This window comes from Poecile atricapillus, chromosome 2, assembly GCF_030490865.1.
Source record: "Poecile atricapillus isolate bPoeAtr1 chromosome 2, bPoeAtr1.hap1, whole genome shotgun sequence".
In the NCBI taxonomy this organism is placed as follows: domain Eukaryota; kingdom Metazoa; phylum Chordata; class Aves; order Passeriformes; family Paridae; genus Poecile; species Poecile atricapillus.
Genome location: NC_081250.1, coordinates 153,980,854 through 154,002,461, shown reverse-complemented (window position 1 = coordinate 154,002,461; position 21,608 = coordinate 153,980,854). Strand labels below are relative to the sequence as shown.

The window sequence follows — 21,608 nt, the reverse complement described above, 5'->3', positions numbered from 1 at the left end:
CCGAGCACTCGGGGACATGTCGAGGTGGGCGGAGGCCCGGTGGGCCGGCGCCAGACGGCGGACGGCGGCCGCGGCACACGCGCCCTCCTCGAGCTTTCCCCGGAGACTCCTCCCTTTACACGCGCCCCGAGCCTGAAGGCGCTGCCGCGGCGAGGAGGCACCGACAGGGAGTAGGACGCGCCGGTAAGCCCGCTCGGCCCGCCGCCCCCTCCCCGGCGCGCCCTGATGCTTTGCGGACTACAGTTCCCATCGTGCCCCGCGCCGCTCAGGCGCGGCCCGGCACCGCGCGCGGCCGCGGGGCATGATGGGAGCAGCAGTCCAGCAATGGCGGGGCCGGGGCGCCCGCGCGGGGCATGCCGGGAGCCGTAGGCTAACAGTGGAGCCCCGCGCGGGGTATGCCGGGAGCTGTAGGCTAACAGTGGAGCCCCGCGCGGGGCATGCCGGGAGCTGTAGGCCGGCAGTGGTGCTCTGCCAGGCCCCGCGCGGGGCATGCCGGGAGCTGTAGTCCAGCGCGCGGGGCACGCCGGGACTGCGCTTCCTATGGCGCCGCCCGGGAACGCGGGAGATTTTTCCTGCTCCTTTTCCTGCTCCTTTTCCTGCTCCTTTTCCTGCTTTTCTCCCTCTTTTCCTTCCCTTTTTCCTTCTCTTTTTCTTTCTCTGCCTCTCTCTTTTCTCCTGTCACCCTTTCTCCCTTTTCCCGCCAGCTCTCCCTGAACTTCCTCTTCCGCTCCTTTTCCCGTTTCTTTTCCCGTTTCCCTCTTTTCCCTCTTTTCCCGATTCCTTCTTTTCCCTCTTTTCCCTTCCTGTCCCCATTCCCAGTTCTCCTCACTTTTCTCCCGTTCTCCCCTCGGGAGCAGCAGCTGCACCGGGAATAATCACCAGGAATAATCACCGGGAATAATCACCGGGAATTATCGGGCACCGGGAATTATCGGGCACCGGGAATCGGCTCCGGGAATCGCCGGGAATTGGCTCCAGGAGGATGAAGCTGCTGGAAAATTCCAGCTTCGAAGCCATCAACTCCCAGCTGACCGTGGAGACGGGCGATGCCCACATCATCGGCAGGTGAGGGAAAACCGGGAATTCTGATCGGAAAACTGGGAATTCTGCCCAGGAAAACCGGGAATTCTGCCCAGAAAACACCGGGAATTCTGTCCCAGGAATTCTACCCTGGGAGAACCGGGAATTCTGCTCTGGGAAACCTGGGAATTCTGACTGGAAAACTGGAAATTCTGCTTCAGGAAACCGGGAATTCTGCCCTGGGAAACCCGGGAATTCTGTCCTAGGAAACTGGGAATTCTGCCCGGGAAAACTGGGAATTCTGTCCTGGGAAACCAGGAATTCTGCCCTGGGAAACTGGGAATTCTGACCAGAAAACACCGGGAATTCTGCCTGGGAAACCCGGGAATTCTGCCCAGGAAAACTGGGAATTCTGACCAGAAAACCGGGAATTCTGTTCTGGGAAACCGGGAATTCTGCCCCAAGAAACCCAGGAATTCTGCCCAGAAAACCTGGGAATTTTACCCTGGGAAACCTAGGAATTCTGTCCCGGGAAACTGGGAATTCTTTCCTGGGAAACTGGGAATTCTGCCCTGGGAAACCTGGGAATTCTGTCCTGGGAAACTGGGAATTCTGTCCCGGGAAACTGGGAATTCTGTCCTGGGAAAACTGGGAATTCTGTCCTGGGAAACTGGGAATTCTGTCCCGGGAAACTGGGAATTCTGCCCTGGGAAACTCAGGAATTCTGCTTCAGGAAACCAAGAATTCTGCCCAGGGAAACCCGGGAATTTTAACCTGGGAAACTGGGAATTCTGTCCCGGGAAACTGGGAATTGTGCCTGGGAAGCCTGGGAATTCTGCCCCAAGAAACCCAGGAATTCTGCCCGGGAAACTGGGAATTCTGACCAGAATACCGGGAATTCTGCCCTGGGAAAACCGGGAATTCTGCCCGGGGAAACCCGGGAATTGTACCCTGGGAAACTGGGAATTCTGTCCTGGGAAACTGGGAATTCTGCCCTGGGAAACCGGGAATTCTGTCCTGGGAAACCTGGGAATTGTACCCTGGGAAACTGGGAATTCTGCCCAGGAAAACTGGGAATTCTGTTCTGGGAAGCCGGGAATTCTGTCCCGGGAAACTGGGAATTGTGCCTGGGAAACCTGGGAATTCTGCCCCAAGAAACCCAGGAATTCTGCCCAGGAAACTCGGGAATTCTGCCTCGGGAAACTGGGAATTCTGACCAGAATACCGGGAATTCTGCCCTGGGAAAACCAGGAATTCTACCCTGGGAAAACTGGGAATTCTACCCTGGGAAAACCGGGAATTCTGTCCTGGGAAACCGGGAATTCTGTTCTGGGAAACTGGGAATTCTGCCCCAGGAAAATCGGGAATTCTGCCCTGGAAAACTGGGAATTCTGCCTTGGAAACTTGGGAATTCTGCCCCAGGAAAACCGGGAATTCTGCCCGGGAAATCCAGGAATTCTGCCCCAGGAAAACCGGGAATTCTGTCCTGGGAATCCAGGAATTCTGCCCTGAGAATCCCGGTTTTTATCCCGATTCCGGCACAAACTGGGAATATTCGGCCTCCTCCACCCCTTGACTCCGTGCTGAGCACTTTTAATTAGGTTTTAATTAGGTTTTAATTCAAATTTAATTAATTTTTAATTCAGTTTTAATTGTGTTTTAGCTCAGTTTTAATTTAGTTTTAATTTGGTTGTAATTCAGTTTTGATTTGGTTTTAATTCAGTTTTAATTTGATTGTAATTTGGCTTTAATTTGGGTTTTAATTTGGTTTTAGTTAATTCAGTTTTAATTAGTTTTTAATTAGCTTTTAATTTGGTTTTAATTTGAGTTTTATTCAATTGGGTTTTAATTTGTTTATAATTAATTTTAATTCTTTTGTAATTGTCTTTTATTTAGTTTCTATTTAGCTTTTAATTTGGTTTTAGTTTGGTTTTAATTTGGTTGTAATTCGGTTTCAATTCAGTTTTAATTCAGTTTTAATTAATTTTTAATTCAGTTTTAATTAACTTTCAATTTATTTTTAATTATTTTTTAATCTGTTGTTAATTCCTCGTTCTCGCGGTGCCCGGAGAACGTTCCGGAAAAGCCTTTCCCGTGGTTTATTCCCAACTTTTCCTGTGGTTTATTCCCAGCTTTTTCCATGGTTTATTCCCAGCTTTTCCCGTGGTTTATTCCCAGCTTTTTCCATGGTTTATTCCCTGATTCCCAGTTTTTTCCATGGTTTATTCCCAGCTTTTCCGGTGCTTTATTCCCAGCTTTTCCCGTGGTTTATTCCCAGCTTTCCTGTGGTTTATTCCCAGCTTTTCCCGTGGTTTATTCCCAGCTTTCCTGTGGTTTATTCCCAGCTTTTTCCATGGTTTATTCCCAGTCTTTCCCGTGGTTTATTCCCAGCTTTTCCCGTGGTTTATTCCCAGTCTTTCCCGTGGTTTATTCCCTGATTCTCAGCTCTCCTGTGGTTTATTCCCAGCATTTCCCGTGGTTTATTCCCAGCTTTTCCTGTGGTTTATTCCCAGCTTTTTCCATGGTTTATTCCCAGTCTTTCCCATGGTTTATTCCCATCTTTTCCCATGGTTTATTCCCAGTCTTTCTCGTGGTTTATTCCCAGCTTTTCCCGTGGTTTATTCCCAGCTTTTCCCTTGGTTCATTCCCAGCTTTTCCTGTGGTTTATTCCCAGCCTTTCCCATGGTTTATTCCCAGTCTTTCTTGTGGTTTATTCCCATCTTTTCCCGTGGTTTATTCCGTGATTCCCACCATTCCCGTGGTTTATTCCCATCTTTTCCCATGGTTTATTCCGTGATTCCCACCATTCCCGTGGTTTATTCCCATCTTTTCCTGTGGTTTATTCCTTGATTCCCATCTTTTCCCTTGGTTCATTCCCAGCTTTTCCCGTGGTTTATTCCCTGATTCCCAGCTTTTCCCGTGGTTTATTCCCAGCTTTTCCTGTGGTTTATTCCCAGCTTTTCCCGTGGTTTATTCCCATCTTTTCCCATGGTTTATTCCCAGCTTTCCTGTGGTTTATTCCCTGATTCCCATCTTTTCCCGTGGTTTATTCCCATCTTTTTCCATGGTTTATTCCGTGATTCCCACCATTCCCGTGGTTTATTCCCATCTTTTCCTGGTGTTTATTCCGTGATTCCCACCATTCCCATGGTTTATTCCCATCTTTTCCCGGTATTTATTCCCTGATTCCCATCTTTTCCCGTGGTTTATTCCCATCTTTTCCCGTGGTTTATTCCATGATTCCCATCTTTTCCCATGTTTTTTTCCCATCTTTTCCCGTGGTTTATTCCCTGATTCCCATCATTTCCCGGTGTTTATTCCATGATTCCCACCATTCCCATGTTTTTTTCCCATCTTTTCCCGTGGTTTATTCCCATCTTTTCCCGTGGTTTATTCCGTGATTCCCATCATTCCCATGGTTTGTTCCCTGATTCCCATCTTTTCCCATGGTTTATTCCCATCTTTTCCTGTGGTTTATTCCGTGATTCCTACCATTCCCGTGGTTCATTCCCATCTTTTCCCATGGTTTATTCCATGATTCCCATCTTTTCCCATGTTTTTTTCCCATCTTTTCCCATGGTTTATTCCCTGATTCCCACCATTCCCGTGGTTCATTCCCATCTTTTCCTGTGGTTTATTCCGTGATTCCCATCTTTTCCCATGTTTTTTTCCCATCTTTTCCCGGTGTTTATTCCCACCATTCCCGTGGTTTATTCCCATCTTTTCCCATGTTTTTTTCCCATCTTTTCCCGTGGTTTATTCCCATCTTTTTCCATGGTTTATTCCCACCATTCCCATGGTTTATTCCCATCTTTTCCCGGTGTTTATTCCCTGATTCCCATCGTTTCCCGGTGTTTATTCCATGATTCCCGGTTTTCCGGTGCTTTATCCCGGCAGGATCGAGAGCTATTCCTGCAAGCTGGCCGGGATTGACAAGCAGCTCTTCAAGCAGTTCTGCCTCGAGGGGCGGCCGCAGGCGCTGGAGGCTCTGTCCCCACCCCAGACCTCCGGCCTCAGCCCCGGCAGGTACCGGCACCGGGAACGGGATCGGGAATGGGAATGGGGGATTGGGAACGGGAATGGGAATGTGGGATCGGCACCGGGAATGGGAATGGGGGATCGGCACCGGGAATGGGAACGGGAATGGGGGATCGGCACCGGGAATGGGAATGGGAATGGGAATGTGGGATCGGCACTGGGAATGGGAATGGGAATGGGAATGTGGGATCGGGAATGGGATCGGGAACGGGGGATTGGCACCAGGAATGGGAATGGGATCGGGATTGGGAATGTGGGATCGGCACCGGGAATGGGAATGGGAATGGGAATGGGGGATCAGGAATGAGGGATTGGCACCGGGAATGGGAATGGGATCGGGAATGGGAATGGGAATGGGGGATCGGCACCGGGAATGGGAATGGGGGATCGGCACCGGGAATGGGAATGGGAATGGGATCGGGAACAGGAATGGGAATGGGAATGGGGGATCGGCACCGGGAATGGGAATGGGGGATCGGCACCGGGAATGGGAATGGGAATGGGATCGGGAACAGGAATGGGAATGGGAATGGGGGATTGGCACCAGGAATGGGAATGGGAATGGGGGATTGGCATCGGGAATGGGAATGGGATCGGGAATGGGAATGGGAATGGGGGATCGGGAATGGGAATGGGAATGGGGCATCGGGAATGTGGGATCGGGAATGGGATTGGGAATGGGAATGGGAATGGGGGATCGGCACCGGGAATGGGAATGGGATTGGGGGATCGGCACCGGGAATGGGAATGGGATTGGGGGATCGGCACCGGGAATGGGAATGGGATCGGGAAGAGGAATGGGGGATCGGGAATGGGAATGGGAATGGGAATGGGGGATTGGGAATGGGAATGGGAATGGGAATGGGAATGGGGGATCGGGAATGGGAACGGGAATGGGAATGGGAATGGGATTGGGAATGGGGGATCGACACCGGGAATGGGAATGGGAACGGGAACAGGAATGGGATCGGGAATGGGGGATCGGCACCGGGAATGGGGAATTGGGAATGGGGGATTGGCACCGGGAATGGGGGATCAGGAATGGGGGATCGGCACCGGGAACGGGGGATCGGGAATGGGGGATCAGCGTTGGCACCAGGAATGGGGGATCGGCACCGGGAATAGGGGATTTGTACCGGGATCGGGAATGGGATCAGGAATGGGGGATCAGCACTGGGAATGGGGGATTGGGAATGGGGGATCGGGAATGGGGGATTGGGAATGGGGGATCAGCACCAGGAATGTGGGATTGTCCCAGGATCAGCCCTGGGATAGAAATGGGATCCATGGGATCCATGGGATGGGATCCATGGGATGGGATCCATGGGATGGGATCCATGGGATGGGATCCATGGGATGAGATCTATGGGATCCATGGGATGAGATCTATGGGATCCATGGGATGGGATCTGGGATGGGATCCATGGGATGGGATCCATGGGATGGGATCTGTTTAACCCCCAGACTGGGCAAGGGTCCCCTCAGCCACACCAGTGACACACCAGTAACACACCAGTAACACACCAGTAACACACCAGCAACACACCAGTGACACACCAGTAACACACCAGTAACACACCAGCGACACACCAGTGACACACCAGTAACACCAGTTTACCCCCCAGACTGGGCCGGGCCCCCCTCAGCCACACCAGTAACACACCAGTAACACACCAGTAACACACCAGTAACACACCAGTAAGACCAGTTTACCCCCCAGACTGGGCCGGGCCCCCCTCAGCCACACCAGTAACACACCAGTGACACACCAGTAACACACCAGTAACACACCAGTAATACACCAGTAACACACCAGTAACACACCAGTAAGACCAGTAACACCAGTTTAACCCCCAGACTGGGCCGGGCCCCCCTCAGCCACACCAGTAACACACCAGTAACACACCAGTCACACACCAGTAACACACCAGTAAGACCAGTAACACCAGTTTAACCCCCAGACTGGGCCGGGCCCCCCTCAGCCACACCAGTAACACACCAGTAACACACCAGTCACACACCAGTAACACACCAGTAACACACCAGTAACACCAGTTTACCCCCCAGACTGGGCCAGGTCCCCCTCAGCCACACCAGTAACACACCAGTAACACACCAGTAACACACCAGTAAGACCAGTTTACCCCCCAGACTGGGCCGGGCCCCCCTCAGCCACACCAGTAACACACCAGTAAGACCAGTAACACCAGTTTACCCCCCAGACTGGGCCGGGCCCCCCTCAGCCACACCAGTAACACACCAGTAACACACCAGTAACACCAGTTTACCCCCCAGACTGGGCCGGGCCCCCCTCAGCCACACCAGTAACACACCAGTCACACACCAGTAAGTCCAGTAACACACCAATAACACACCAGTAAAAACAGTTTACCCCCAGACTGGGCCGGGCGCCCCTCAGCCACACCAGTAACACACCAGTAACACACCAGTAAGACCAGTTTACCCCCCAGACTGGGCCGGGCCCCCCTCAGCCACACCAGTAACACACCAGTAAGACCAGTAACACCAGTTTACCCCCCAGACTGGGCCGGGCCCCCCTCAGCCACACGTGCTCCCGCAAGACCCTTTTCTACCTGATCGCGACCCTGAACGAGGCCTTCAGACCCGACTACGACTTCAGCGCCGCCAAGAGCCACGAGTTCAGCCGCGAGCCCAGCCTCAACTGGGTACGGACTGGGAGCAACTGGGAGGGACTGGGAGGGACTGGGAGGGACTGGGAGAGCCACGAGTTCAGCCGCGAGCCCAGCCTCAACTGGGTACGGACTGGGAGCAACTGGGAGGGACTGGGATGGACTGGGAGAGCCACGAGTTCAGCCGCGAGCCCAGCCTCAACTGGGTACGGACTGGGAGGGACTGGGATGGACTGGGAGGGACTGGGAGAGCCACGAGTTCAGCCGCGAGCCCAGCCTCAACTGGGTACGGACTGGGAGCAACTGGGAGGGACTGGGAGGGACTGGGAGGGACTGGGAGAGCCACGAGTTCAGCCGCGAGCCCAGCCTCAACTGGGTACGGACTGGGAGGGACTGGGATGGACTGGGAGGGACTGGGAGAGCCACGAGTTCAGCCGCGAGCCCAGCCTCAACTGGGTACGGACTGGGAGCAACTGGGAGGGACTGGGAGGGACTGGGAGAGCCACGAGTTCAGCCGCGAGCCCAGCCTCAACTGGGTACGGACTGGGAGCAACTGGGAGGGACTGGGATGGACTGGGAGGGACTGGGAGAGCCACGAGTTCAGCCGCGAGCCCAGCTTCAACTGGGTACGGACTGGGAGCAACTGGGAGGGACTGGGATGGACTGGGAGGGACTGGGAGAGCCACGAGTTCAGCCGCGAGCCCAGCCTCAACTGGGTACGGACTGGGAGCAACTGGGAGCGACTGGGAGGGACTGGGAGAGCCACGAGTTCAGCCGCGAGCCCAGCCTCAACTGGGTACGGACTGGGAGCAACTGGGAGGGACTGGGATGGACTGGGAGGGACTGGGAGAGCCACGAGTTCAGCCGCGAGCCCAGCCTCAACTGGGTACGGACTGGGAGGGACTGGGATGGACTGGGATGGACTGGGAGAGCCACGAGTTCAGCCGCGAACCCAGCCTCAACTGGGTACGGACTGGGAGGGACTGGGAGGGAACTGGGAGAGCCACGAGTTCAGCCACGAGCCCAGCCTCAACTGGGTACGGACTGGGAGGGACTGGGAGGCACTGGGATGGACTGGGAGAGTCACGAGTTCAGCCGTGAGCCCAGCCTCAACTGGGTACGGTCTGGGAGCAACTGGGAGGGACTGGGATGGACTGGGAGGGACTGGGATGGACTGGGAGAGCCACGAGTTTAGCTGCGAGCCCAGCCTCAACTGGGTACGGACTGGGAGCAACTGGGAGGGACTGGGATGGACTGGGATGGACTGGGAGAACCACGAGTTCAGCCGCGAACCCAGCCTCAACTGGGTACGGACTGGGAGCAACTGGGATGGACTGGGATGGACTGGGAGAGCCACGAGTTCAGCCGTGAGCCCAGCCTCAACTGGGTACGGACTGGGGGCAACTGGGAGGGACTGGGAGGGACTGGGAGAGCCACGAGTTCAGCCGCGAGCCCAGCCTCAACTGGGTACGGACTGGGAGGGACTGGGAGGGACTGGGAGGCACTGGGAGAGCCACGAGTTCAGCCGCGAGCCCAGCCTCAACTGGGTACGGACTGGGAGCAACTGGGAGGGACTGGGAGGGACTGGGATGGACTGGGATGGACTGGGAGAGCCACGAGTTCAGCCGCGAGCCCAGCCTCAACTGGGTACGGACTGGGAGCAACTGGGAGGGACTGGGAGGGACTGGGAGGGACTGGGAGAGTCACGAGTTAAACCACGAGCCCAGCCTCAACTGGGTACAGACTGGGAGCAACTGGGAGGGACTGGGAGAGCCACGAGTTCAGCCGCGAGCCCAGCCTCAACTGGGTACGGACTGGGAGCAACTGGGGGGAACTGGGAGGGACTGGGATGGACTGGGAGGGACTGGGAGAGCCACGAGTTCAGCCGCGAGCCCAGCCTCAACTGGGTACGGACTGGGAGCAACTGGGAGGGACTGGGATGGACTGGGAGGGACTGGGAGAGCCACGAGTTCAGCCGCGAGCCCAGCCTCAACTGGGTACGGACTGGGAGCAACTGGGATGGACTGGGAGGGACTGGGATGGACTGGGAGGGACTGGGAGAGCCACGAGTTCAGCCGCGAGCCCAGCCTCAACTGGGTACGGACTGGGAGCAACTGGGAGCAACTGGGAGGGACTGGGAGGGACTGGGAGAGCCACGAGTTCAGCCACGAGCCCAGCCTCAACTGGGTATGGACTGGGATGGACTGGGAGGGACTGGGATGGACTGGGAGGGACTGGGAGAGTCACGAGTTCAGCCGCGAGCCCAGCCTCAACTGGGTACGGACTGGGAGCAACTGGGAGGGAACTGGGATGGACTGGGAGGGACTGGGAGAGCCACGAGTTCAGCCGCGAGCCCAGCCTCAACTGGGTATGGACTGGGAGCAACTGGGAGGGACTGGGATGGACTGGGAGGGACTGGGAGAGTCACGAGTTAAACCACGAGCCCAGCCTCAACTGGGTACAGACTGGGAGCAACTGGGAGGGACTGGGATGGACTGGGAGGGACTGGGAGAGCCACGAGTTCAGCCACGAGCGCAGCCTCAACTGGGTACGGACTGGGAGGGACTGGGAGGGACTGGGGGGAACTGGGAGAGCCACGAGTTCAGCTGCAAGCCCAGCCTCAACTGGGTACGGACTGGGAGCAACTGGGAGGGACTGGGATGGACTGGGAGGGACTGGGAGAGCCACGAGTTCAGCCATGAGCCCAGCCTCAACTGGGTACGGACTGGGATGGACTGGGATGGACTGGGAGGGACTGGGATGGACTGGGAGAGCCACGAGTTCAGCTGCGAGCCCAGCCTCAACTGGGTACGGACTGGGATGGACTGGGATGGACTGGGAGGGACTGGGATGGACTGGGAGGGACTGGGATGGACTGGGTACGGACTGGGAGAGCCACAAGTTCAGCCGCGAGCCCAGCCTCAACTGGGTACGGACTGGGAGCAACTGGGAGGGACTGGGATGGACTGGGTACGGACTGGGAGAGCCACGAGTTCAGCCGTGAGCCCAGCCTCAACTGGGTACGGACTGGGAGCAACTGGGAGGGACTGGGATGGACTGGGAGGGACTGGGATGGACTGGGAGAGCCACGAGTTCAGCCGCGAACCCAGCCTCAACTGGGTACGGACTGGGAGGGACTGGGAGGGAACTGGGAGAGCCACGAGTTCAGCCACGAGCCCAGCCTCAACTGGGTACGGACTGGGAGGGACTGGGAGGCACTGGGATGGACTGGGAGAGTCACGAGTTCAGCCGTGAGCCCAGCCTCAACTGGGTACGGTCTGGGAGCAACTGGGAGGGACTGGGATGGACTGGGAGGGACTGGGAGAGCCACGAGTTCAGCCGCGAACCCAGCCTCAACTGGGTATGGACTGGGATGGACTGGGATGGATTGGGAGGGAACTGGGATGGACTGGGAGGGACTGGGAGAGCCACGAGTTCAGCCATGAGCCCAGCCTCAACTGGGTACGGACTGGGAGGGACTGGGATGGACTGGGAGGGACTGGGAGAGCCACGAGTTCAGCCACGAGCCCAGCCTCAACTGGGTACGGACTGGGATGGACTGGGAGCAACTGGGATGGACTGGGAGGGACTGGGAGAGCCACGAGTTCAGCCGCGAGCCCAGCCTCAACTGGGTACGGACTGGGAGGGACTGGGAGGGACTGGGAGAGCCACGAGTTCAGCCGCGAGCCCAGCCTCAACTGGGTATGGACTGGGAGGGACTGGGAGGGAACTGGGATGGACTGGGTACGGACTGGGAGGCACTGGGATGGACTGGGAGAGTCACGAGTTCAGCCGTGAGCCCAGCCTCAACTGGGTATGTCGTGATTCCCGGTTGTTTCCCGTATCCTCACTCGGTCATTCCCGGTTGTTTCCGGTTGTTGTTTCCCGGGGCAGGTGGTGAACGCCGTCATTCCCGGTTGTTTCCGTGTCCCCATTCCGTCATTCCCGGTTGTTTCCCTCATTCAGTTATTCCCGTTTCCGGTTGTTTCCGGTGCAGGTGGTGAACGCTGTGATTCCCGGTTGTTTCCCGTATCCCCCATTCCGTCATTCCCGGTTGTTTCCCGTGTCCCCCATTCCGTCATTCCCGGTTGTTTCCGGTTGTTTCCCGGTGCAGGTGGTGAACGCAATGATTCCCGGTTGTTGCTCTTTTCCATCATTCCCGCTTGTTTCCGGTTGTTGTTTCTGGTACAGGTGGTGAACACGGTGATACCCGGTTGTTTCCCGTGTCCCTCATTCCCGTTTCCGGTTGTTTCCGGCTGTTGTTTCAGGTTGTGAACGCTGTGAACTGCAGCCCGGTTGTTTCCCGTGTCCCTCATTGCCGGTTGTTGTTTCCGGTTGTTTCTGGTACAGGTTGTGAACGCTGTGAACTGCCGCCTGTTCTCGGCCGTGCGCGAGGATTTCCCGGTTGTTTCCTGTGTCTCTGTTCCATGATTCCTGGTTGTTTCCCGTGTCCCTGATTCCCGTTTCCGGTTGTTGTTTCCGGCTGTTGTTTCAGGTTGTGAACGCTGTGAACTGCAGCCCGGTTGTTTCCCGTGTCCCTGATTCCCGTTTCCGGTTGTTTCCGGCTGTTGTTTCAGGTTGTAAATGCTGTGAACTGCAGCCTGTTCTCGGCCGTGCGCGAGGATTTCCCGGTTGTTTCCTGTGTCTCTGTTCCGTGATTCCCGGTTGTTTCCCGTGTCCCTGATTCCCGTTTCCGGTTGTTTCCGGCTGTTGTTTCAGGTTGTGAACGCTGTGAACTGCAGCCCGGTTGTTTCCCGTGCCCCTGATTCCTGTTTCCGGTTGTTTCCGGTTGTTGTTTCCGGTACAGGTTGTGAACGCTGTGAACTGCAGCCTGTTCTCGGCCGTGCGCGAGGATTTCCCGGTTGTTTCCCGTGTCCCTGATTCCCGTTTCCGGTTGTTTCCGGTACAGGTGGTGAACGCTGTGAACTGCAGCCTGTTCTCCGCCGTGCGCGAGGATTTCCCGGTTGTTTCCCGTGTCTCTGTTCCGTGATTCCCGGTTGTTTCCCGTGTCCCTGATTCCCGTTTCCGGTTGTTTCCGGTTGTTTCCAGTACAGGTTGTGAACGCTGTGAACTGCAGCCCGGTTGTTTCCCGTGTCCCTCACTCCCGTTTCCGGTTGTTTCCGGTTGTTTCCGGCTGTTGTTTCAGGTTGTGAACGCTGTGAACTGCAGCCCGGTTGTTTCCCGTGTCCCTCACTCCCGTTTCCGGTTGTTTCCGGTTGTTTCCGGCTGTTGTTTCAGGTTGTGAATGCTGTGAACTGCAGCCTGGTTGTTTCCCGTGTCCCTCATTGCCGGTTGTTGTTTCCGGTACGGGTTGTGAACGCTGTGAACTGCAGCCCGATTGTTTCCCGTGTCCCTCACTCCCGTTTCCGGTTGTTTCCGGCTGTTGTTTCAGGTGGTGAACGCTGTGAACTGCAGCCCGGTTGTTTCCCGTGTCCCTGATTCCCGTTTCCGGTTGTTTCCGGTTGTTTCCGGCTGTTGTTTCAGGTTGTTAACGCTGTGAACTGCAGCCCGGTTGTTTCCCGTGTCCCTGATTCCCGTTTCCGGTTGTTGTTTCCGGTTGTTGTTTCCGGTACAGGTGGTGAATGCTGTGAACTGCAGCCCGGTTGTTTCCCATGTCCCTGATTCCCGTTTCCGGTTGTTTCCGGTACAGGTTGTGAACGCTGTGAACTGCAGCCTGTTCTCGGCCGTGCGCGAGGATTTCCCGGTTGTTTCCCGTGTCCCTCATTGCCGGTTGTTGTTTCCGGCTGTTGTGTTTCAGGTTGTTAATGCTGTGAACTGCAGCCCGGTTGTTTCCCATGTCCCTGATTCCCGTTTCCGGTTGTTGTTTCCGGTTGTTGTTTCCGGTACAGGTTGTGAACGCTGTGAACTGCAGCCTGTTCTCGGCCGTGCGCGAGGATTTCCCGGTTGTTTCCCGTGTCCCTCATTGCCGGGTGTTTCCGGTTGTTTCCGGCTGTTGTTTCAGGTTGTGAACGCTGTGAACTGCAGCCCGGTTGTTTCCTGTGTCCCTCACTCCTGTTTCCGGTTGTTTCCGGTTGTTTCCGGTACAGGTTGTTAACGCAGTGAACTGCAGCCCGGTTGTTTCCCGTGTCCCTCATTCCCATTTCCGGTTGTTTCCGGTTGTTTCCGGCTGTTGTTTCAGGTTGTGAACGCTGTGAACTGCAGCCCGGTTGTTTCCCGTGTCCCTCATTCCCGTTTCCGGTTGTTTCCGGTTGTTGTTTCTGGTACAGGTGGTGAACGCTGTGAACTGCAGCCCGGTTGTTTCCCGTGTCCCTCATTGCCGGTTGTTTCCGGTTGTTTCCGGCTGTTGTTTCCGGTACAGGTGGTGAACGCAGTGTACTGCAGCCCGGTTGTTTCCCGTGTCCCTGATTCCCGTTTCCGGTTGTTTCCGGCTGTTGTTTCAGGTTGTGAACGCAGTGAACTGCAGCCCGGTTATTTCCCATGTCCCTGATTCCCGTTTCCGGTTGTTTCCGGTTGTTTCCGGCTGTTGTTTCAGGTGGTGAACGCTGTGAACTGCAGCCCGGTTGTTTCCCGTGTCTCTCATTCCCGTTTCTGGTTGTTTCCAGTTGTTTCTGGTGCAGGTGGTGAACGCGGTGATTCCCGGTTGTTTCCCGTGTCCTTCATTTCCAGTTGTTTCTGGTTGTTGTTTCCTGGTGCAGGTGGCGAACACTATGATTCCCGGTTGTTTCCCGTGTCCCTCACTCCCGTTTCCGGTTGTTTCCGGCTGTTGTATCCGGTACAGGTTGTGAACGCTGTGAACTGCAGCCCGGTTGTTTCCCGTGTCCCTCACTCCCGTTTCCGGTTGTTTCCGGTTGTTGTTTCAGGTTGTTAACGCAGTGAACTGCAGCCTGTTCTCGGCCGTGCGCGAGGATTTCCCGGTTGTTTCCCGTGTCCCTGATTCCCGTTTCCGGTTGTTTCCGGTTGTTTCCGGCTGTTGTTTCAGGTGGTGAACGCAGTGAACTGCAGCCCGGTTGTTTCCCGTGTCCCTGATTCCCGTGTCCGGTTGTTTCCGGCTGTTGTTTCAGGTGGTGAACGCAGTGAACTGCAGCCTGTTCTCGGCCGTGCGCGAGGATTTCAAGGCTCTGCGGCCGCTCTTGTGGGACGCGGTGGACGAGGAGATCAGCCTGGCCGAGTGTGACATCTACAGGTACAGCCGGCATTCCCGCTTTTCCTGGGAATTCCAAATTTTCCTGGGAATTCCGGTTTTTCCTGGGGATTCCCCATTTTCCCGGGAATTCCTGCTTTTCATGGGAATTCCAAATTTTCCTGGGGGATTCCCAGTTTTCCTGGGGAATTCCTGGCCGAGTGTGACATCTACAGGTACCGCCGGCATTCCCGCTTTTCCTGGGAATTCCAAATTTTCCCAGGAATCCAAATTTTCCCGGGAATTCCCGCTGTTCCTGGGGAATTCCTGATTTCCCTGGGAATTCCCGCTTTTCCAGGGAATCCCACTTTTCCTGGGAATTCCTGATTTCCCAGGGAATTCCCCATTTTCCTGGGAATCCCGGTTTTCCTGGAAATTCCCAGTTTTCCTGAGGGATTCCCACTGTTCCTGGGGAATTCCTGCTTTTCCTGGGAATTCCCAATTTTCCTGGGAATTCCGGCTGTTCCTGGCAATTTTGTCTTTCCCCAGGAATTCCGGCTTTTCCTGGGGAATTCCCGGGTTTCCTGAGGGGTCCCCACCCTTCCAGGGAATTCCTGCTTTTCCTGGGGAATTCCAGCCTTTCCCGCTTTTCCCATTTTTCCCATTTTTCCCGCCTTTTCCATTTTTCCCGTTTTTCTCATTTTCTCCATTTTTCCCATTTTTCTCGTTTTTCCCTGTTTTTCCCCCTTTCCCATTTTTCCCCCTTTCCCATTTTTCCTGTTTTTCCCATTTTCCCCATTTTTCCCACCTTTCCCATTTTTCCCGGTTTTCCTGTTTTTCCCACTTTTCCTGTTCTTCCCATTTTTCCCGTTGTTTTTCCCATTTTCCCATTGTTTTTCCCGTTGTTTTTCCTGTTGTTTTTCCCATTGTTTTTCCCATTTTTCCCGTTGTTTTTCCCATTTTTCCTGTTGTTTTTCCCATTTTTCCCATTGTTTTTCCGTTGTTTTTCCCATTGTTTTTCCCGTTGTTTTCCCCATTTTTCCCATTGTTTTTCCCATTGTTTTTTCCCGTTGTTTTTCCTGTTGTTTTTCCCGTTTTTCCCATTATTTTTCCCATTGTTTTTCCCATTGTTTTCCCCATTTTTCCCGTTTTTCCCATTGTTTTCCCCATTTTTCCCTTTGTTTTTCCCATTGTTTTTCCCATTGTTTTTCCCGTTGTTTTTCCCGTTGTTTTTCCCATTGTTTTTCCCGTTGTTTTTCCCATTGTTTTTCCCATTGTTTTTCCCATTGTTTTTCCCATTGTTTTTCCCACTTTCCCCATTTTTCCCATTGTTTTTCCCGTTGTTTTTCCCATTGTTTTTCCCGTTGTTTTTCCCATTGTTTTTCCCATTTTTCCCATTGTTTTTCCCATTTTTCCCATTGTTTTTCCCATTGTTTTCCCGTTGTTTTTCCCAGCTACAATCCCGACCTGGACTCGGATCCCTTTGGAGAGGACGGGAGCCTCTGGTCCTTCAATTATTTCTTCTACAACAAGCGGCTCAAGCGCATCGTCTTCTTCACCTGCCGCTCCATCAGGTGAGGGCCGGCTCTTCCCGGGAAATCCCGCAATTCCGGGGGCGTTCCCGGGAAATCCCGCAATTCCGGGGGCATTCCTGGGAAATCCCGCAATTCCGGGGGCATTCCCGGGAATCCCGCAATTCCAGGGGCGTTCCCGGGAAATCCTGCAATTCCAGTCCTGTTCCTGAGGGAATTCCCAAAATTCCGGGGGTGTTCCCAGGAAATCCCGCAATTCCAGCCCCGTTCCTGAGGGAATTCCCGAAATTGTGGTGGCATTCCCGAGGGATTCCTCAGAATTCCAGCCCCATTCCTGAGGCATTCCCAGAATTCCAGCCCAATTCCCAAGGGAATTCCAGCCCCATTCCCGAGGGGATTCCCAGAATTCAGGGTCCATTCCCAAGGGAATTCCCAGAATTCCAGTCCCATTCCTGCGGGGATTCCAGGAATTCCGGCCCCATCCCGAGGGTTTTTGACCGGAATTCCAGCCCCATTCCCGGGATCCTGGCCCCATCCCGAGGGATTCCTGGGATCCCGGCCCCATCCCGAGGGATTCCCAGGATCCCGTCCCCATTCCCGAGTGGATTCCAGCCCCATTCCTGGGATCCCGGCCCCATCCCGAGGCATTCCCGGGATCCTGGCCCCATTCCCGAGTGGATTCCAGCCCCATTCCCGGGATCCCAGCCCCATTCCCGAGGGTTTTTGACTGGAATTCCAGCCCCATTCCCAGGATCCCGTCCCCATTCCGAGGGAATTCCAGCCCCATTCCTGGGATCCCGGCCCCATCCCGAGGGTTTTTGACTGGAATTCCAGCCCCATTCCCGGGATCCCATCCCCATTCCGAGGGATTCCCGGGATCCCGGCCCCATCCTGAGGGTTTTTGACCGGAATTCCAGCCCCATTCCCGGGATCCCAGCCCCATCCCGAGGCATTCCCGGGATCCCGGCGCTGAGGCCGTGTCTCTCTCCGTGTCTCTGCGTGTCTCTGTCCGTGTCCGTGTCCGTGTCTGTGTCCGTGTCTCTGTCCGTGTCCGTGTCCATGTCTCTGTCCGTGTCCGTGTCTCTGTCCGTGTCCGTGTCCGTGTCTGTGTCCGTGTCTGTGTCCGTGTCTCTCCGTGTCCGTGTCTGTGTCCGTGTCTCTGTCCGTGTCTGTGTCCGTGTCCGTGTCCGTGTCTCTGTCCGTGTCTCTGTCCGTGTCCGTGTCCGTTGTTCCCGCAGCGGCTACGCCTACACGCGCCCGGACACCGGCAACGAGCTGGACATGGACCTGGGGGAGGGGGACACCGGCACCGGGGACAGCGGGGACACCGAGGGAGGGGCCATCCCTGGGGACAGGTGGGGACATCCCTGGGGACATCCCTGGGGACAGGTGGGGACATCCCTGGGGACAGGGGGGGACATCCCTGGGACAGGGGGGGACATCCCTGGGGACACTGGGGACATCCCTGGGAACAGGTGGGGACATCCCTGGGACAGGTGGGGACATCCCTGGGGACGGGGGGGACATCCCTGGGGACACTGGAGACACCCCTGGGGACACTGGGGACATCCCTGGGACAGGTGGGGACATCCCTGGGGACAGGTGGGGACATCCCTGGGACAGGGGGGGACATCCCTGGGACAGGGGGGGGACATCCCTGGGGACAGGTGGGGACATCCCTGGGACAGGGGGGGACATCCCTGGGACAGGGGGGGGACATCCCTGGGGACAGGGGGGGACATCCCTGGGACAGGTGGGGACATCCCTGGGGACAGGTGGGGACATCCCTGGGACAGGGGGGGACATCCCTGGGACAGGGGGGGGACATCCCTGGGGACAGGCGGGGACGGGGGGGGACACCGGAGACATCCCTGGGGACAGGTGGGGACACCGGGGACATCCCTGGGAACAGGTGGGGACATCCCTGGGACAGGTGGGGACATCCCTGGGGACAGGTGGGGACACCGGGGACATCCTGGGGGACAGGGGGGACAGGTGGGGACACGGGGACATCCCTGGGAACAGGTGGGGATGTGGGGGGGACACCAGGGACATCCCTGGGGACAGGGGGGGACATCCCTGGGGACAGGTGGGGACATCCCTGGGGACAGGTGGGGATGTGGGGGGGACACCAGGGACATCCCTGGGGACAGGTGGGGACACCAGGGACATCCCTGGGGACAGGGGGGACAAGGGGGGGACAGGGGGGGACACCGGGGACCTCCTGGGGACAGGTGGGGACACTGGGGACATCCCTGGGACAGGTGGGGATGTGGGGGGGACACCAGGGACATCCCTGGGGACAGGTGGGGGACACCGGGGACATCTCAGGGGACATCCCTGGGGACAGGGGGGGACACCGGGGACATCCATGGGACAGGGGGGGACACCGGGGCCATCCTGGGGGACAGGGGGGACAGAGGGGGACAGGTGGGGACACCGGGGACATCAGGGACATCCCTGGGACAGGTGGGGACATGGGGGACAGGGGGGGACAGGAGGGGGCACCGGGGACATCCTGGGGGACAGGGGGGGACACGGGGACATCCCTGGGGACAGGTGGGGACAGGGGAGGACAGGTGGGGACAGGTGGGGACACTGGGCACATCCCTGGGACAGGTGGGGGACACCAGGGACATCCCTGGGACAGGGGGGGACATCCCTGGGACAGGGGGGGACATCCCTGGGACAGGTGGGGACATCCCTGGGGACACTGGGGACATCCCTGGGACAGGTGGGGACATCCCTGGGACAGGTGGGGACATCCCTGGAGACAGGTGGGGACATCCCTGGGGACACTGGGGACATCCCTGGGGACAGGTGGGGACGGGGGGGGACACCAGGGACATCCAGGGGGACAAGGGGGACAAGGGGGGGACACCGGGGACATCCTGGGGACAGGTGGGGACACTGGGGACATCCCAGGGACATCAAGGTGGACAGGTGGGGACACCAGGGGCATCCAGGGGACATCCCTGGGGACAGGTGGGGACATCCCTGGGACAGGTGGGGACATGGGTGACAGGGGGGGGACAGGAGGGGGCACCGGGGACATCCCTGGGGACAGGTGGGGACACGGGGACATCCCTGGGACAGGTGGGGGACACCGGGGACATCCATGGGACAGGGGGGACAGAGGGGGACAGGTGGGGACACCGGGGACATCCTGGGGACATCCCTGGGACAGGTGGGGACATGGGTGACAGGGGGGGGACAGGAGGGGGCACCGGGGACATCCCTGGGGACAGGGGGGACACCGGGGGGGACGGGACACCGGGGACATCCTGGGGACAGGTGGGGACATCTCGGGGACATCCTTGGGGGCAGGTGGGGACACTGGGGACATCTCAGGGGACATCTCTGGGGACAGGTGGGGACAGGGGAGGACAGGTGGGGACACCGGGACATCCCTGGGGACAGGTGGGCACGGGCAGGGCGGGGTCACAGGTGAGGGAGGACAGGAAGGTGAGGGAGGACAGGAAGGTGAGGGAGGAGAGGAGGATGAGGAGGACGAGGAAGGTGGAGCAGGTGAGGAAGGTGAGGAAGATGAAGGTGAGGAAAGCGGAGCAGATGAGGGAGGTGAGGTAAGTAAAGATGAGGAAGGTGAGGAAGATGGGGATGAGGAAAGTGGAGCAGATCAGGAAGATGAGGAAGATGAAGGACAGGTAAGGAAGACGAGGAAGGTGGAGCAGGTGAGGAAGATGAGGAAGGTGAGGAAGATGGGGATGAGGAAAGTAGAGCAGATCAGGAAGATGAGGAAGATGAAGGACAGGTAAGGAAGACGAGGAAGGTGGAGCAGATGAGGAAGGTGAGGAAGATGGTGAAGAAGATGAAGGTGAGGAAGGTAAAGATGAGGAAGATGAGGAAGGTGATCAAGATGAGGAGGATGAGGAAGGCGGAGCAGATGAGGAAGGTGAGGAAGATGGACAAGTGAGGAAGATGAAGGTGAGGAAGATTAAGGTGAGGAAGGTGAGGAAGATGAAAGCGAGGAAGGTGAGGAAGATGAGGAAGGTGGAGCAGGTGAGGAAGATGAAGGTGAGGAAGATAAAGGTGAGGATAGATGAAGGTGAGGAAAATGAAGGTGATGGACGGGTGAGGAAGATGAAGGTGAGGATAGATGAAGGTGAGGAAGGTGAGGAAAGTGGTGCAGATGAGGAAGATGAAGGTGAGGAAGATGAGGAAGGTGAGGGAGATGAGGAAGGTGGAGCAGGTGAGGAAGATGAAGATGAGGAGGATGAAGGTGAGGAAGGTGAGGGAGATGAGGAAGGTGGAGCAGGTGAGGGACAGGTGAGGAAGATGAGAAGGATGAAGGTGAGGAAGATGAGGATGAAGGTGAGGAAGGTGAGGGAAATGAGGAAGGTGGAGCAGGTGAGGAAGATGAGGAGGATGAAGGTGAGGAAGGTGAGGGAGATGAGGAAGGTGGAGCAGGTGAGGGACAGGTGAGGAAGATGAGAAGGATGAAGGTGAGGGACAGGTGAGGAAGATGAGGGTGAGGAGGATGAAGGTGAGGGACAGGTGAGGAAGATGAGGAGGATGAAGGTGAGGAGGATGAAGGTGAGGAAGGTGAGGGAGATGAGGAAGGTGGAGCAGGTGAGGAAGATGAAGGTGAGGAAGATGAGGAGGATGAAGGTGAGGAAGGTGACCCCGCTGCCCCTGGCTGCAGGCTGCAGGTGATGTGCATGTGAGATTCCCAACGGGATCCCGGACACCGGGAACGGAACCAGCAATGGGACTGGAAATGGACTGGGAACGGAACCGGGAACGGGAACTGAACCGGGAAAAGAACCGGGAACAGCACCGGGACTGGGAATGGAACCGGGAAAAGAACCGGGAACGGCACCGGGACTGGGAAAGGAACCGGGAAAAGAACCGGGAACAGCACCGGGACTGGGAAAGGAACCGGGAAAAGAACCGGGAACGGCACCGGGACTGGGAAAGGAACCGGGAACGGCACCGGGACTGGCAACCAAACCAGCATTGGAACTGGGAATGGAACCAGAAACGGAACTGGGAATGGATCCGGGAATGGAACTGGGATTGGACCCGGGAACGGAACCGGGAATGGAACCGGGATCAGAATGGGGAAAGGAACTGGGAATGGATCTGGGAATGGAACTGGGATTGGACCCGGGAATGGAACTGGGAATGGAACCGGGAAAGGAACCGGAACGGAACCAGGAAAGGAACTGGGAATTGAACCGGGAAAGGACCCGGAATGGAACTGGGAACGGAACCGGGAACGGAACTGGGAATTGAACCGGGAGTGGAACTGGGAATTGAACCGGG

The 21,608-nt window shown here is 56.7% G+C and overlaps 1 protein-coding gene across 4 annotated transcripts; it reads left to right on the top strand.

The window, feature by feature from the left end:
* Positions 1–930: 930 nt before the first annotated feature.
* On the top strand, positions 931–21,084 carry MAF1 (MAF1 homolog, negative regulator of RNA polymerase III). Of its 4 annotated transcripts, none has more exons than XM_058830125.1 (8): positions 931–1,065; positions 4,918–5,046; positions 7,601–7,745; positions 13,559–13,612; positions 14,786–14,853; positions 16,245–16,364; positions 17,561–17,677; positions 20,986–21,084. In XM_058830125.1, exons 1-8 carry the CDS (start codon positions 983–985, stop codon positions 21,005–21,007), a joined length of 738 nt encoding a protein of 245 aa, XP_058686108.1. In that variant the 5' UTR covers positions 931–982; the 3' UTR covers positions 21,008–21,084. The 4 variants fall into 4 exon arrangements, with proteins under 4 accessions (XP_058686108.1, XP_058686107.1, XP_058686109.1 ...); XM_058830124.1 differs by lacking the exons at positions 13,559–13,612; positions 14,786–14,853; positions 16,245–16,364; positions 17,561–17,677; positions 20,986–21,084 and adding exons at positions 12,517–12,618; positions 13,194–13,284; positions 13,360–13,458; positions 13,849–13,936; positions 14,531–14,561; XM_058830126.1 differs by lacking the exon at positions 13,559–13,612 and having other exon boundaries at positions 14,732–14,853.
* Positions 21,085–21,608: the final 524 nt, after the last annotated feature.

Coding starts and splice junctions, on each gene's coding strand:
- MAF1 (XM_058830123.1), top strand. CDS start 11,013: ATGGACTGGGAGGGACTGGGAGAGCCACGAGTTCAGCCGCGAACCCAG. Junction 12,619..13,193: donor TCCGGTTGTTTCCGGTACAG/GTGGTGAACGCT, acceptor CTGTTGTTTCAG/GTTGTTAACGCTGTGAACTG. Junction 13,285..13,359: donor GGTTGTTGTTTCCGGTACAG/GTGGTGAATGCT, acceptor TTTCCGGTACAG/GTTGTGAACGCTGTGAACTG.